Here is a 19,244-nt window from a genome sequence, read left to right as displayed (position 1 = left end):
GGGCAGGGCTCTCCTCCTGGGGCAGACGTGGTGGCCTCGCATGCCTCTAGCCTGGTGTTACCCTCCACATGGGAGGTGTTATGTGGCTTTTCATTTAACATGCCGGAACTGTCCCAAATGGCCCCCTATTCCCTATGGGTCCTGATCTAAAGTAGTGCACTATATAGGGAATAGGGCTCTGGTCTAAAGTAGTGTACTATATAGGGAATAGGGCTCTGGTCTAAAGTAGTGCACTATATAGGGAATAGGGCTCTGGTCTAAAGTAGTGTACTATATAGGGAATAGGGTTCTGGTCTAAAGTAGTGTACTATATAGGGAATAGGGCTCTGGTCTAAAGTAGTGTACTATATAGGGAACAGGGCTCTGGTCTATAGTAGTGCACTATATAGGGAATAGGGCTCTGGTCTATAGTAGTGCACTATATAGGGAATAGGCCTCTGGTCTAAAGTAGTGCACTATATAGGGAATAGGACTCTGGTCTAAAGTAGTGTACTCTATAGGGAATAGGGCTCTGGTCTAAAGTAGTGCACTATATAGGGAATAGGGCTCTGGTCTAAAGTAGTGCACTATATAGGGAATAGGGCTCTGGTCTAAAGTAGTGCACTATATAGGGAATAGTCTACCATTTGGAGCGCAGCCACAGTCTATCAGGTTCCTAGAAACTCCCAGAGATTTATTTGTTGAAGATGTGACCTCTTCACCTCAAACCAGATTCAAATCTGACAGAATCTGTTTTAGCTGAAAATGGAGACGAAGTGTGTGTGTGTGTGTGTGTGTGTGTGTGTGTGTGTGTGTGTGTGTGTGTGTGTGTGTGTGTGTGTGTCAAATCAACCCTGTGTTTTGGGCGTCCATGAGAATATTGAAAAGCATAAATCGGCACAGGAACAGTCTTCTCACTGACCCATTTCAGGGTTCTGGTTTCACCACAGATACTTAGTAACGACAGAGTAGTAGAGGAAAGAGAAGAGGGAGAGAGAGATTATGAGGAAGGAGGCCAGAGAAAGAGGTGAAAGGAGAGAGAGAGATACGAGACAGAAAGAGAAAGAAATAACAAAGGAAGGAAGGGGGGGAGAAGGAGAGAGAGACAAAGCAGAAAGAGAGACACGAAAGAGAGAGAGAGACACGAAGCAGAAAGAGAGACACGAAAGAGAGAGAAAGACACGAAGCAGAAAGAGAGACACGAAAGAGAGAGAGAGGCACGAAGCAGAAAGAGAGACACAAAGCAGAAAGAGAGACACGAAACAGAAAGAGAGAGAGAGACACGAAACAGAAAGAGAGAGAGAGACGAAGCCGAAAGAGACACGAAACAGAAAGAGAGAGAGAGACACGAAACAGAAAGAGAGAGAGAGACACGAAGCAGAAAGAGAGAGAGAGACACGATGCAGAAAGAGAGAGAGACACGAAGCAGAAAGAGAGACACGAAGCAGAAAGAGAGAGAGAGACACGAAGCAGAAAGAGAGAGAGAGACATGAAACAGAAAGAGAGACACGAAACAGAAAGAGGGAGAGAGACACGAAACAGAAAGAGAGACACGAAACAGAAAGAGGGAGAGAGACACGAAACAGAAAGAGGGAGAGAGACACGAAACAGAAAGAGAGACACGAAACAGAAAGAGGGAGAGAGACACGAAACAGAAAGAGAGACACGAAGCAGAAAGAGAGACACGAAACAGAAAGAGAGAGAGAGACACAAAGCAGAAAGAGAGAGAGAGACACGAAGCAGAAAGAGAGAGAGAGACACCAAGCAGAAAGAGAGAGAGACACAAAGCAGAAAGAGAGAGAGAGACACGAAGCAGAAAGAGAGAGAAAGACACGAACTAGAAAGAGAGACACGAAACAGAAAGAGAGAGAGAGACACGAAGCAGAAAGAGAGACACGAAACAGAAAGAGAGACACGAAACAAAGAGAGACACGAAGCATAAAGAGAGACATGAAGCATAAAGAGAGAGAGAGAAGTAACAAGGGAAGGAAGAAGGAGGCCAGAAGAGAGAATGAGGGAGGAGTAAGGCCAGAGAAAGAGGTGAAGAGAGAGGAGAGAGAGAGAAAGAGAGAGAGAGAGAGAGATACGAGACAGAAAGAGAGAGAGAGATACGAGACAGAAAGAGAGAGAGAGATACGAGACAGAAAGAGAGAGAAGTAACAAAGGAAGAAGGAGGCCAGAAGGAAGAGGTGAAGAGAGAGAGACAGGAAAACAGAGGGACATAAATCTGTGTGTGTAGCGTTTCATAACGCAGGGCCTCTCTGAGCTCAGTATAGAGGCTGGTTGGGGCTCAGAGGAGTACATTAACACAGTGAGTTATGAGGGCGGCCTGATGCTGCGCTGAACGCTTTCCCAGGCTGAACGCCACACTCTGACCAGCCAGCAGAGGGAAGCACCCTTGATGAGAGCCTTGATGCACCAAGTTGGTTTTCACCTCTGGTTTCACAGCAACTCCATCTCTATGGTTACTGTTGCTCTTCCTCCCTGAGGGGTTTGGGGAGTGTAAGCGGATCCTAGAGCTGTACCTAACGGTACCAACTTCTACCTGGATGAGGTGTTTGGGGAGCGTAAGCTGATCCTAGAGCTGTACCTAACAGTACCAACTTGTATATCTGTATATCAGCCTCAATATGAGTCTGTGTACGGTACAGTTGGCTGTATATCAGCCTCAATATGAGTCTGTGTACGGTACAGTTGCCTGTATATCAGCCTCAATATGAGTCTGTGTACGGTACAGTTGGCTGTATATCAGCCTCAATATGAGTCTGTGTACGGTACAGTTGCCTGTATATCAGCCTCAATATGAGTCTGTGTACAGTACAGTTGGCTGTATATCAGCCTCAATATGAGTCTGTGTACGGTACAGTTGGCTGTATATCAGCCTCAATATGAGTATATGTACCGTGCAGTCATGGAAACAGCAGGTGTTCATATATGTTGTCCAGTCAGTGTAAACACGGTGCATTCAGAAAGTATTCAGACCCCTTCGCATTTTCCACATTTTGTTACGTTACAGCCTTATTCTAAAATGGATTTAAATAAAAAAATGTTCCTCATCAATCTACACACAATACCCCATAATGACATCACAATACCCCATAACGACATCACAATACCCCATAATGACATCACAATACCCCATAATGACATCACAATACCTCATAACAACATCACGATACCCCATAATGACATCACAATACCCCATAACAACATCACAATACCCCATAATGACATCACAATACCCCATAATGACATCACAATACCCCATAATGACATCACAATACCCCATAACGACATCACAATACCCCATAATGACATCACAATACCCCATAATGACATCACAATACCCCATAATGACATCACAATACCCCATAATTACATCACAATACCCCATAACGACATCACGATACCCCATAACGACATCACGATACCCCATAACGACATCACAATACCCCATAACGACATCACAATACCCCATAACGACATCACAATACCCCATAACGACATCACAATACCCCATAATGACATCACAATACCCCATAATGACATCACAATACCCCATAATGACATCACAATACCCCATAATGACATCACAATACCCCACAACAACATCACGATACCCCATAACGACATCACAATACCCCATAACGACATCACAATACCCCATAACGACATCACAATACCCCATAACGACATCACAATACCCCATAACGACATCACAATACCCCATAACGACATCACATAACGACATCACAATACCCCATAAAGACATCACATTACCCCATAACGACATCACAATACCCCATAATGACATCACGATACCCCATAATGACATCACGATACCCCATAACGACATCACAATACCCCATAACGACATCACATTACCCCATAATGACATCACAATACCCCATAATGACATCACAATACCCCATAATGACATCACAATACCCCATAACGACATCACAATACCCCATAATGACATCACAATACCCCATAATGACATCACAATACCCCATAATGACATCACAATACCCCATAATGACATCACAATACCCCATAACGACATCACGATACCCCATAACGACATCACGATACCCCATAACGACATCACAATACCCCATAACGACATCACAATACCCCATAACGACATCACAATACCCCATAACGACATCACAATACCCCATAATGACATCACAATACCCCATAATGACATCACAATACCCCATAATGACATCACAATACCCCATAATGACATCACAATACCCCACAACAACATCACGATACCCCATAACGACATCACAATACCCCATAACGACATCACAATACCCCATAACGACATCACAATACCCCATAACGACATCACAATACCCCATAACGACATCACAATACCCCATAACGACATCACATAACGACATCACAATACCCCATAAAGACATCACATTACCCCATAACGACATCACAATACCCCATAATGACATCACGATACCCCATAATGACATCACGATACCCCATAACGACATCACAATACCCCATAACGACATCACATTACCCCATAACGACATCACAATACCCCATAACAACATCCCGATACCCCATAACGACATCACAATACCCCATAACGACATCACAATACCCCACAACGACATCACAATACCCCATAACGACATCACGATACCCCATAACGACATCACAATACCCCATAACGACATCACGATACCCCACAACGACATCACAATACCCCATAACGACATCACGATACCCCACAACGACATCACACTACCCCATAACGACATCACGATACCCCATAACGACATCACAATACCCCATAACGACATCACAATACCCCATAACGACATCACAATACCCCATAACGACATCACAATACCCCATAACGACATCACAATACCCCATAATGACATCACAATACCCCATAATGACATCACAATACCCCATAATGACATCACATTACCCCATAATGACATCACAATACCCCATAACGACATAACATTACCCCATAACGACATCACAATACCCCATAACGACATCACAATACCCCATAATGACATCACAATACCCCATAACGACATCACAATACCCCATAACGACATCACGATACCCCATAACGACATCACGATACCCCATAACGACATCACAATACCCCATAACGACATCACGATACCCCACAACGACATCACAATACCTCATAACGACATCACGATACCCCACAACGACATCACGATACCCCACAACGACATCACGATACCCCACAACGACATCACAATACCTCATAACGACATCACGATACCCCACAACGACATCACGATACCCCACAATGACATCACAATACCCCATAACGACATCACAATACCCCACAACGACATCACATTACCCCATAACGACATCACAATACCCCATAACGACATCACAATACCCCACAACGACATCACAATACCCCATAACGACATCACAATACCCCATAACGACATCACAATACCCCATAACGACATCACAATACCCCACAACGACATCACAATACCCCACAACGACATCACAATACCCCATAACGACATCACAATACCCCATAACGACATCACAATACCCCATAACGACATCACAATACCCCACAACGACATCACAATACCCCACAACGACATCACAATACCCCATAACGACATCACAATACCCCATAACGACATCACAATACCCCACAACGACATCACAATACCCCACAACGACATCACAATACCCCATAACGACATCACAATACCCCACAACGACATCACAATACCCCACAACGACATCACAATACCCCATAACGACATCACAATACCCCATAACGACATCACAATACCCCATAACAACATCACAATACCCCACAACGACATCACAATACCCCATAACGACATCACAATACCCCATAACGACATCACAATACCCCACAACGACATCACAATACCCCATAACGACATCACAATACCCCATAACGACATCACAATACCCCATAACAACATCACAATACCCCACAACGACATCACAATACCCCATAACGACATCACAATACCCCATAACGACATCACAATACCCCATAACGACATCACAATACCCCATAACGACATCACAATACCCCACAACGACATCACAATACCCCACAACGACATCACAATACCCCATAACGACATCACAATACCCCATAACGACATCACAATACCCCACAACGACATCACAATACCCCACAACGACATCACAATACCCCATAACGACATCACAATACCCCACAACGACATCACAATACCCCACAACGACATCACAATACCCCATAACGACATCACAATACCCCATAATGACATCACAATACCCCACAACGACATCACAATACCCCACAACGACATCACAATACCCCATAACGACATCACAATACCCCATAACGACATCACAATACCCCACAACGACATCACAATACCCCACAACGACATCACAATACCCCATAACGACATCACAATACCCCATAACGACATCACAATACCCCACAACGACATCACAATACCCCATAACAACATCACAATACCCCACAACGACATCACAATACCCCATAACAACATCACAATACCCCATAACAACATCACAATACCCCATAACGACATCACAATACCCCACAACGACATCACAATACCCCATAACGACATCACAATACCCCATAACGACATCACAATACCCCACAACGACATCACAATACCCCATAACGACATCACAATACCCCATAACGACATCACAATACCCCATAACAACATCACAATACCCCACAACGACATCACAATACCCCATAACGACATCACAATACCCCATAACGACATCACAATACCCCACAACGACATCACAATACCCCATAACGACATCACAATACCCCATAACGACATCACAATACCCCATAACAACATCACAATACCCCACAACGACATCACAATACCCCATAACGACATCACAATACCCCATAACGACATCACAATACCCCATAACGACATCACAATACCCCATAACGACATCACAATACCCCACAACGACATCACAATACCCCACAACGACATCACAATACCCCATAACGACATCACAATACCCCATAACGACATCACAATACCCCACAACGACATCACAATACCCCACAACGACATCACAATACCCCATAACGACATCACAATACCCCACAACGACATCACAATACCCCACAACGACATCACAATACCCCATAACGACATCACAATACCCCATAATGACATCACAATACCCCACAACGACATCACAATACCCCACAACGACATCACAATACCCCATAACGACATCACAATACCCCATAACGACATCACAATACCCCACAACGACATCACAATACCCCACAACGACATCACAATACCCCATAACGACATCACAATACCCCATAACGACATCACAATACCCCACAACGACATCACAATACCCCATAACAACATCACAATACCCCACAACGACATCACAATACCCCATAACAACATCACAATACCCCATAACAACATCACAATACCCCATAACGACATCACAATACCCCACAACGACATCACAATACCCCATAACGACATCACAATACCCCATAACGACATCACAATACCCCACAACGACATCACAATACCCCATAACAACATCACAATACCCCATAACAACATCACAATACCCCACAACGACATCACAATACCCCATAACGACAAAGCAACAACTGTTGTTTTTTGCAAATGTATATATATTTTTTTATTATGTCATCATGGGGTATTGTGATGTCATTATAGGGTATTGTGATGTCATCATGGGGTATTGTGATGTCATCATGGGGTATTGTGATGTCATCATGGCGTATTGTGATGTCATTATGGGGTATGGTGATATCATAATGGGGTATTGTGTGTAGATTGATGAGGAAAAAATAAACAATGTAATTCATTTTAGAATAAGGCTGTAATGTAACAAAATGTGGAAAAAGTCTGACTACTTTCTGAATGCACCGTTTGTCCATGTATTCAGCCTGAGAGGATGTCTGATCTAGAGGGCTGATACGACTACACCATGACCACAGTCAGAGGGAGCAGCAGGGTTTCCAGTGTTACTGTTGTACATACAGACTGTAAAGTGATCCAGTCCCCAGAGCGGAGCTAGGTGTTGAGGCTGAAAGGACCTCTTAGGACTGGCTTTATGGGAAAATATACGAGCCACTGGAGATCAGAGAGGTAGGGGGGAGAGAGAGAGGGATGGGGAGAGGGATAGGGGGAGGGGGAGAGACATGGATGGGGAGAGAGGAGAGAGAGAGGGATGGGGAGAGAGAGGGATAGGGAGAGGGGGATGGGGAGAGAGGAGAGAGAGAGGGATGGGGAGAGAGGAGAGAGAGAGGGATGGAGAGAGAGGAGAGAGAGAGGGATGGAGAGAGAGGAGAGAGAGAGGGATGGAGAGAGTGAGAGAGAAAGGAGAGAGGGGTAGGGGTAGTGGGGTATAGGATAGCCTGACCACTCCGGGGCGTTGAAGCCGCTAGCCACAGGTCTCTCTCTCCCTCTCTCTTCCCTCTCCAGGCCGGTCTCGGGGTAAACCGCAGCATTCTCCAGCCCGTGAGAAACACCCAGAACCAAGCTCCTCCATCCTCCTCCAACCGTCCTCCTCTGTCCAATACATAAACCTGCCATAGCACAGTGATTTACTCCCTGTATACAACTCTCCTACGCTCCTCTGGTTACTAACAATGTGACATGATGGAATGAGAGGGAGGATGGAAACAGAGGGAGGGAGGGAGGGAGGGAGGGAGGGAGGGAGGGAGGGAGGGAGGGAGAGCACTATAGGGAGAACATAGAAGGACTTTATTTTTCATCCTTAAAGTAGCTTTCATTGTTACAGTATGTTATATACTTTTAAACACACACACACTAACGTTTACACACACACTAACGTTTACACACACACAGAGTGGGACACTGTAGGTCAATATCTGTTAATACTGAGACTACTATCAGTGGTCTCCTCTGATTCCTGGTTTCTCTCTCTCCCTGTGTGTCTTCAACTCTCCCCTACACAACCTCATTATCTACATTCACTGTCCTGTCTCCTTCCCTCCTCTCCCCCTCCTTTCTCCATCTCTCTCTCTCTCTCTCTCTCTCTCTCTCTCCCCCTCCTTTCTCTCTCTCTCTCTCTCTCTCTCTCTCTTCCTCACTCTCACCTTCTTTGTCTCCTCTCACCACTTCACTCCTTCTCTCTCTCCGTGTTGCCGTGGGATACTGTCCTCTCTCTGCCTGTCATCTCTCACCTCTCGCTCTCCATCCATCTTGTCCACTGTCCATCTGTCTGTCTGCATCACTTCCTCCTGTTGTCCTCTTTCCTTATTTTACATATGTTTGTGTTTCTTCCTCTGTTTTCTTCCTCGTATCGGTCTTTTCTCTTCACACTCATCCTTCTCTCTGTCCCTCTTTGTCCCCCTATTTATCACCCTCTCTGTCTCCCTATCTATCCCCCTCTCTGTCCCTCTCTGTCCCCCTCTCTTTCCCTCTCTCTGTCTCCCTATCTATCCCCCTCTCTGTCCCTCACTCTGTCCCTCTCTGTCCCCCTCCCTTTCCCTCTCTCTGTCCCTCTCTGTCCCCCTCTCTGTCCCTCTCTCTGTCCCTCTCTGTCCCCGTCTCTTTCCCTCTCTGTCCCCCTCTTTGTCCCTCTCTGTCCCTCTCTCTGTCCCTCTCTCTGTCCCTCTTTCCATCCCACCCTGTCTGTGTGTGTGTGTATCATCATCTTTGTGGCAGATGGAGGAGCTGCTTGCGGCCATGGGGAAGGTGAAACTGGAGCTGGAGTCCATGCAGGCCAAGCTGTCCTCTACCCAGCAGTCATTGGCTGAGAAGGAGGCCCACCTGACCACACTGAGGGCAGAACGCAGGAAACACCTGGAGGAGGTGCTGGAGATGAAGTAAGAGAGATAATATATATACACCTGATCACGCTGAGGGTAGACAGACACACCCTTTTATTCATGAGGTCCCGCCGTGGACTGCTTCATTTTAGATAAGAATATTGAAGTTATTTATTGTGTTGATTCCATCTTTAACTTCTTGGCGCACCCATCCCGTTAGCGGGATCATTTTCGTCAACATCCGCTGAATTGCAGAGCACCAAATTCAAATTAAATTACGAAAAATATTTAATTTTCATGAAATCACAAGTGCAATATACCAAAACACAGCTTAGCTTGTTGTTAATCCACCTGGCGTGTCAGATTTCAAAAAAGCTTTACGGCGAAAGCAAACCAAGCGTTTATGTGAGGATATCTCTCTCAGCAGACAAAACATTACAAACAGCTAGCAGCAAAGTAGATTGGTCACAAAAGTCAGAAAAGCAATCAAATTAATCGCTTACCTTTGATGATCTTCGGACGTTTGCACTCACAAGATTCCCAGTTACACAATAAATGTTCCTTTTGTTCGATAAAGATTATTTTTATATCCAAAAACCTCCATTTGGTTGGCGCGTTTTGTTTAGTAATCCACAGGCTCGTGCAGGTCACGACGGGCAGACAAAAAATACAAATAGTATCCGTAAACTTCGTAGAAACATGTCAAACGTTTTTTATAATCAATCCTCAAGGTTGTTTTTAGAATAAATAATCAATAATATTTCAACCGGGCGGTAGCTTTTTCAATAGGAGAGAGAGAGAGAAGGTCTGCTCCAAGCTGCTCGCGCATGCAAAACTCTGGGGACACACAGCTATCCACTGACGCGATGTTACCATTCTCGCTCATTTTTCAGAATAAAAGCCTGCAACTATGTCTAAAGACTGTTCACACCATGTGGAAGCCATAGGGAAAGGAATCTGGTTGATATACATTTAAATGGAGGGAAGGAATGCAATGGAACAGAGAGGTTTCAGAAAAACTATTTTGACAGTTTTGGAAACTTTAGAGTGTTTTCTATCTTAATCTGCCAATTATATGCATATTCTAGCTTCTGGGCCTGAGAAATAGGCAGTTCCATTTGGGTACGTTTTTCATCCAAACATCAAAATACTGCCCCCTAGTCTCAAGAGGTTTTAAGCCGCAGTGGCTTTGGGAAAATAGTTTACATATTGTCATTTAGTTTTATAGAAAATAAGCAACTCTTAGTTAATAATCATTGTGATGCTTAGGGAAGGACTGAGTGACCTAAATCCCCAGTGTGTCTGGTTGTGTCCCGTCTCATCAAGCCCTGTTCTATTCAGCCTTGTGTCTCAGACCAGATCTCCTTGGTTGTGTCCCGTCTCATCAAGCCCTGTTCTGTTCTGCCTTGTGTCTCAGACCAAATCTCATTGGTTGTGTCCCGTCTCATCAAGCCCTGTTCTGTTCTGCCTTGTGTCTCAGACCAGATCTCCTTGGTTGTGTCCCGTCTCATCAAGCCCTGTTCTGTTCTGTTCAGCCTTGTGTCTCAGACCAGATCTCATTGGTTGTGTCCCGTCTCATCAAGCCCTGTTCTGTTCTGCCTTGTGTCTCAGACCAGATCTCATTGGTTGTGTTCTGTTGTTTACACAGCAGACTAGCTGTTTTTAGGGTTCTGTTGTCTTGTTTACATCATCTAGCTGAGCCACATGGCCATGACATCATACACGGTCCTCCCCCCACCTCTCTCTTTTCCTCTCCTTTTTTCTGCTCTCTTTCACCCCCCATCCTTCCCACTCACTCTTCCATCTCTCTACTCGATATCTCCCTCTCTCTGCTTCTCTCTCTGCCTCTCTCTCTGCCTCTCTCTCTCTCTCTCTCTCTCTGCCTCTCTTTCTGCCTCTCTCTCTGCCTCTCTCTCTCTCTCTCTCTCTCTTCTCTCTTTTCCTCTCCTTTTCTCTGCTCTCTTTCACCCCCCATCCTTCCCACTCACTCTTCCATCTCTCTACTCGATATCTCCCTCTCTCTGCTTCTCTCTCTGCCTCTCTCTCTGCCTCTCTCTCTCTCTCTCTCTCTCTCTCTCTCTCTCTCTGCCTCTCTCTCTGCCTCTCTCTCTCTCTCTCTCTTCTCTCTTTTCCTCTCCTTTTCTCTGCTCTCTTTCACCCCCCATCCTTCCCACTCACTCTTCCATCTCTCTACTCAATATCTCCCTCTCTCTGCCTCTCTCTCTCTCTCTCTCTCTCTCTCTCTCTCTCTCTCTCTCCCTCTCTCTCTGCCTCTCTCTCTGCCTCTCTCTCTGCCTCTCTCTCTCTCTCTCTCTCTCTCTCTCCCCATCTCTCTCACACTAGTAGGTTGTAAATGGTGTGTAGTGTATGTAGTGGGTAAATAGTGTGTAGTGTATGTAGTGGGTAAATGGTGTGTAGCGTATGTAGTGGGTAAATGGTGTGTAGTGTATGTAGTGGGTAAATGGTGTGTAGTGTATGTAGTGGGTAAATGGTGTGTAGCGTATGTAGTGGGTAAATGGTGTGTAGCGTATGTAGTGGGTAAATGGTGTGTAGTGTATGTAGTGGGTAAATGGTGTGTAGTGTATGTAGTGGGTAAATGGTGTGTAGTGTATGTAGTGGGTAAATGGTGTGTAGTGTATGTAGTGGGTAAATGGTGTGTAGTGTATGTGGTGGGTAAATGGTGTGCAGTGTAAGTAGGGCCTAGTAGAGCCACAGGGTCAGACCTAGTAGAACCACAGGGACAGACCTAGTAGAACCACACGGCCTAGTAGAACCACAGGGACAGACCTAGTAGAACCACAGGGACAGACCTAGTAAAACCACATGGACAGACCTAGTAGAACCACAAGGCCTAGTAGAACCACAGGGACAGACCTAGTAGAACCACAGGGACAGGCGTAGTAGAATCACAGGGACAGACCGAGTAGAACCACAGGGACAGGCCTAGTAGAACCACAGGGCCTAGTAGAACCACATGCCTAGTAGAACCACAGGGCCTAGTATAACCACAGGGACATACCTAGTAGAACTGCAGAGCCTAGTAGAACCACAGGTCTAGTAGAATCACAGGGCCTAGTAGAACCACATGGCCTAGTAGAACCACAGGCCAGGTAGAACCACAGGGCCTAGTAGAACCACAGGGACAGACCTCGTAGAACCACAGGCCTAGTAGAACCACATGCCTAGTAGAACCACATGCCTAGTAGAACCACATGCCTAGTAGAACCACATACCTTGTAGAACCACAGGGCCTAGTAGAACCACAGGGCCTAGTAGAACCACAGGGCCTAGTAGGACCACAGGCCTTTCTGATCTGCTAGTAATGATATTAAGTGAAAACTCTAAATATAAGGCCTATAAAACACACACACACACACATACATATACTGTACACACACACGCACATGCATACATACATACACACACACACACACACATACATACACACACACATACATACATACATACATACATACACACACACACACACACACACACACACACACACATACATACATACATACATACATACATACATACATACATACATACATACATACATACATACATACACACACACACACACACACACACATACATACACACGCACACGCACACGCGCATACATACATACACACACACACACACACACACACACACACACACACACACACATACATTCATACATACATACACACACACACACACACACACACACACACACACACATACATACATACACACACACACACACACACACACGCACACGCACATGCATACATACATACATACACACACACACACATATACATACACACACACACATACACATACACACACACACGCACTTTGATGTTAGTGTCGACAGAGAAAATGCGTATCCCTTTTGCTTGGCAGTGGACTTCAGTCTTTGATCAAAGCCCTGGTTTTCATTTCTCATTGTTTAGAAACAGAAAACCAGATGAAATAATGTCTATTCATGTCACTGGGCTTGGAAAGGAAAGGAGAGGAGAGGAAAGGAAAGGAGAGGAGAGGAGAGGAGAGGAGAGGAGAGGAGAGGAGAGGAGAGGAAAGGAAAGGAGAGGAGAGGAAAGGAAAGGAAAGGAAAGGAGAGGAGGGGAAGGGAAAGGAAAGGAAAGGAGAGGAGAGGAGAGGAGAGGAGAGGAGAGGAGAGGAGAGGAGAGGAGAGGAGAGGGGAGGGGAAGGGAAGGGAAGGGAAGGGAAAGGAAAGGAAAGGAGAGGAGAGGAGAGGAGAGGAGAGGAGAGGAGCATAGATTTAATGTTCCAAGGCCTTGGTCTTTTTCCACCAAGATCAACCCGTTTGGCCAGAGTTATCCCCGTGGAGGGGGGGGGATCAACCCGTTTGGCCAGAGTTATCCCCGTGGGGGGGTTAACCCGTTTGGCCAGAGTTATCCCCGTGGGGGGGGGGGGGGGGATCAACCTGTTTGGCCCAGAGTTATCCCCGTGGGGGGGATCAACCCGTTATTCCCAGAGTTATCCCCGTTATTCCCAGAGTTATCCCCGTTATTCCCAGAGTTATCCCCGTTATTCCCAGAGTTATTCCCGTTATTCCCAGAGTTACTCCCAGAGTTATCCCCGTTATTCCCAGAGTTATTCCCAGAGTTACCCCCAGTATTCCCAGAGTTATTCCCAGAGTTATTCCCAGAGTTATCCCCGTTATTCCCAGAGTTATCCCCGTTATTCCCAGAGTTATCCCCGTTATTCCCAGAGTTATTCCCAGAGTTATTCCCAGATTTATCCCTGTTATTCCCAGAGTTGTTCCCAGAGTTATCCCCGTTATTCCCAGAGTTATTCCCAGAGTTATCCCCGTTATTCCCAGAGTTATCCCCGTTATTCCCAGAGTTATCCCCGTTATTCCCAGAGTTATCCCCGTTATTCCCAGTTATATCCACATATTACCTGCTGAGTCCTGGCTGGGCTGGCGGTCCGGGGAGAGATCCAGAGACATCAGTCTGGCTTGGAGAGGAGGTGGAGGAAGGAGTCTTTATCTATCTGGCTCTAATGTGTATGAATTAATGCAGCGTGTGGGCTGCTATGAAACGCACATCCTTCCTCCTCTAATACAGAGGAAGACAAATAGAGCCGGCCTCCCGGGGATCGCCTAGGCAACTGTGTCCAAACGAAACTCTGCCATGGTAAAAACCTTGAGTTCTGAATGCCTGGCTCGATCAGGACAGGAAGAGCTGTGTCTCTATCTCGTTCTCTCTCTGCCGCTAGCCTTAAAGCTAAACCACACAACTCACAAATATCACACTGTTCTGAGGGAAAATACAACACTGAATGCTGTTCAGATGGGGCCTGGGTGGCGGGAGGGGGGAGAGAGGGGTAAGAGGAGGGGGAGAGAGAGGGGTAAGAGGAGGGGGAGAGAGGGGTAAGAGGAGGGGGAGAGAGAGGGGTAAGAGGAGGGGGAGAGAGGGGTAAGAGGAGGGGGAGAGAGAGGGGTAAGAGGAGGGGGAGAGAGGGGTAAGAGGAGGGGGAGAGAGAGGGGTAAGAGGAGGGGGAGAGAGGGGTAAGAGGAGGGGGAGAGAGGGGTAAGAGGAGGGGGAGAGAAGGGGGAGCTGGTTTATTTGTTGGAGGAGTGAGATAGAGGGTGGTCTTACTGTGATCATTATACTGTAGTCTAGATTGATGGTAATAGCTGTTCGTCGAGGTCATGATGAGCGCACTGTGGTCGAGCTGTGGTCGAGTGTGTGTTTGAGTTTATGTGTGTGCGTGTGCGTGTGCGCGTGTGTGTGTGTGTTTGTGTGGATGTGGAAGTGTGTGTTTGCGCGTGTGTTTGTGTGGATGTGTGTGTTTGGATGGCTGAAATCGGGGGTCAGGGTGAGCTAGTAGATGCCGAGCCAGCCCACTGAAGGCCCTCTGTCGCCTGGCACAGGCAGGGGCGGCCCACCGGATGCCTCGTTAAAATCAACCCCGATACAAAATGGCCGACGTTTCCTCACGAAGGAAGAACCGCCGTTCAGACAGCGGGGCCAAAACATCCAACATCCAACCACATCTATTATCCTCCATCTCTCCTCTCGGACTCTCCCGCTGTTTCCCTGACATTAATCAGGGAATCTGCTGCAGTCTGTGTGTTTTCTATCGTTTTAACACGCCTCTCAGTGGCCATAACACACGGCCCATACACTCACCACTCTCACACACACACACACACACACACACACACACACACACACACACACACACACACACACACAAACACACACACAGGGTCTATGGTAACCAGAGGATAATGGTAGGAACAGTTGGTTGTCTCTGCTCGCTGTGACCCGTTCACCCTGCTGTCAGAACCGCCTGCCACTGCATTGATCACCTCCTGCCCTGCTGGAAACTGATACGCCAAGGAGGGAATAGCAGGGAATACAACCCCCACAGGATCCAAAATGGAGTCCCAGTGACTGTGCTGTGTTTGATAAGGGAGGTAGGGGTTAACTGAGTCTGTAGCTGTGTTTGATAAGGGAGGTAGGGGTTAACTGAGTCTGTAGCTGTGTTTGATAAGGGAGGTAGGGGTTAACTGAGTCTGTAGCTGTGTTTGATAAGGGAGGTAGGGGTTAACTGAGTCTGTAGCTGTGTTTGATAAGGGAGGTAGGGGTTAACTGAGTCTGTAGCTGTGTTTGATAAGGGAGGTAGGGGTTAACTGAGTCTGTAGCTGTGTTTGATAAGGGAGGTAGGGGTTAACTGAGTCTGTAGCTGTGTTTGATAAGGGAGGTAGGGGTTAACTGAGTCTGTAGCTGTGTTTGATAAGGGAGGTAGGGGTTAACTGAGTCTGTAGCTGTGTTTGATAAGGGAGGTAGGGGTTAACTGAGTCTGTAGCTGTGTTTGAAGAGTTTAGCTGGTGTTTCTACTGTTTTTAATCCAGGTGTGTCAGTGGGCTGATGAGCAGTAAAGCCCAGGGTCGTCAGGATGGAAAGTGATTAGGATGAGGGTGGTGGGTGGAGCGGCGGAAGGAGAGCTTTCCACTTTCGGGTGGAACACACACACACACACACACACACACACACACACACACACACACACACACACACACACACACACACACACACACTCAGCAATTTTGACAGCTGTCTGTCTGTGACTTAGCCCCATCCTCCTCCTGTTTACTATGAGTCTCTGTCTGTGACTTAGCCCCATCCTCCTCCTGCTCTACTATGAGTCTCTGTCTGTGACTTTGCCCCATCCTCCTCCTGTTCTACTATGAGTCTCTGTCTGTGACTTAGCCCCATCCTCCTCCTGTTCTACTATGAGTCTCTGTCTGTGACTTAGCCCCATCCTCCTCCTGTTTACTATGAGTCTCTGTCTGTGGCTTAGCCCCATCCTCCTCCTGTTTACTATGAGTCTCTGTCTGTCTGTCACTTAGCCCCATCCTCTTCCTGTTTTACTATGAGTCTCTATCTGTCTGTGACTTAGCCCCATCCTCCTCCTGTTCTACTATGAGTCTCTGTCTGTCACTTAGCCCCATCCTCCTCCTGTTCTACTATGAGTCTCTGTCTGTGACTTTGCCACATCCTCCTCCTGTTTACTATGAGTCTCTGATGTCTGTGACTTAGCCCCATCCTCCTCCTGTTCTACTATGAGTCTCTGTCTGTGACTTTGCCACATCCTCCTCCTGTTTACTATGAGTCTCTGTCTGTGACTTTGCCACATCCTCCTCCTGTTATACTATGAGTCTCTGTCTGTGACTTAGTCCCATCCTCCTCCTGTTCGACTATGAGTCTCTGTCTGTGACTTAGTCCCATCCTCCTCCTGTTCTACTATGAGTCTCTGTCTGTGACTTAGCCCCATCCTCCTCCTGTTTACTATGAGTCTCTGATGTCTGTGACTTAGCCCCATCCTCCTCCTGTTATACTATGAGTCTCTATCTGTCTGTGACTTAGTCCCATCCTCCTCCTGTTCTACTATGAGTCTATGTCTGTGACTTAGCCCCATCCTCCTCCTGTTATACTATGAGTCTCTATCTGTCTGTGACTTAGTCCCATCCTCCTCCTGTTCTACTATGAGTCTATGTCTGTGACTTAGCCCCATCCTCCTCCTGTTCTACTATGAGTCTATGTCTGTGACTTAGCCCCATCCTCCTCCTGTTATACTATGAGTCTCTGTCTGTGACTTAGCCCCATCCTCCTCCTGTTTACTATGAGTCTCTGTCTGTCTGTGACTTAGCCCCATCCTCCTCCTGTTCTACTATGAGTCTCTGTCTGTGACTTAGTCCCATCCTCCTCCTGTTCTACTATGAGTCTCTGTCTGTAACTTAGCCCCATCCTCCTCCTGTTTACTATGAGTCTCTGTCTGTGACTTAGCCCCATCCTCATCCTGTTCTACTATGAGTCTCTGTCTCTGGCTTAGCCCCATCCTCCTCCTGTTCTACTATGAGTCTCTGTCTGTCTGTCACTTAGCCCCATCCTCTTCCTGTTATACTATGATTCTCTAATGTCTGTTACTTCACGCTTTTTAGGCCATATCGCCCAGCCCTAACTCTAATGAGAGGTTATTCTGATGTGTGAGGGTGAGGGGAAGACTGTCGCCATGGGGGAAGTTCTGTGGTGGGCTGTGGCTTGGGGGGGGGGGGGGGGGACCACCATCTGAGAAGAGACAAGTCATGGGGTTAGACTAGGAATCTAGTTGTCTGTTGTCTACTAGGAGGTCTACTAGGAGGTGAGGTCTACTAGGGGGTCTACTAGGAGGTGAGGTCTACTAGGAGGTGAGGTCTACTAGGGGGTCTACTAGGAGGTGAGGTCTACTAGGAGGTCTACTAGGAGGTCTACTAGGAGGTGAGGGCTATTAGGAGTTCAGGTCTACTAGGAGGTCTACTAGGAGATCAGGTCTACTAGCAAGTCTACTAGGAGGTCTACTAGGAGGTGAGGGCTATTAGGAGGTCTACTAGGTGGTCTATTAGGAGGTCTACTGGGAGGGGAGGTCTACTGGGAGGTCTATTAGGAGGTCTACTAGGGGGTCTACTAGGAGGTGAGGTCTACTGCGAGGTCTATTAGGAGGTCTACTGGGAGGTCTTCTGGGTGGTCTATTAGGAGGTCTACTAGGAGGCGATGTCTACTAGGAGGTGAAGTCTACTAGGATGTCTACTAGGAGGTCTACTAGGAGGTGAGGTCTACTAGGAGGTCTACTAAGAGGTGAGGTCTACTAGGAGGTCTATTATGAGGTAAGGTCTACTATGGGGTCTACTAGGAGGTGAGGTCTATTAGGAGGTCTACTAGGAGGTCTACTGGGAGGTCTATTAGGAGGTGAGGTCTATTAGGAGGTCTACTAGGAGGTCTACTAGGAAGTCTACAAGGTGGTCTACTAGGAGGTCTACTGGGAGGTCTATTAGGAGATCTACTAGGAGGTCTATTAGGAG

At 46.7% G+C, this 19,244-nt stretch overlaps 1 protein-coding gene across 1 annotated transcript in view; it reads left to right on the top strand.

The window, feature by feature from the left end:
• The window catches only part of LOC139379638 (ELKS/Rab6-interacting/CAST family member 1-like), a 319,125-nt gene extending 309,015 nt beyond the window's left edge, over positions 1-10,110 (top strand). Inside the window, exon 20 of the mRNA XM_071122447.1 lies at positions 9,771-10,110. Coding sequence (XP_070978548.1) covers positions 9,771-9,935 — 165 coding nt within the window. The 3' untranslated portion in view covers positions 9,936-10,110. The remainder of the gene's footprint in view (positions 1-9,770) is intronic.
• Positions 10,111-19,244: the final 9,134 nt, after the last annotated feature.

Source organism: Oncorhynchus clarkii, chromosome 21, assembly GCF_045791955.1.
Source record: "Oncorhynchus clarkii lewisi isolate Uvic-CL-2024 chromosome 21, UVic_Ocla_1.0, whole genome shotgun sequence".
Lineage (NCBI taxonomy): Eukaryota > Metazoa > Chordata > Actinopteri > Salmoniformes > Salmonidae > Oncorhynchus > Oncorhynchus clarkii.
This window is presented reverse-complemented; position numbering and strand designations above follow the sequence as displayed.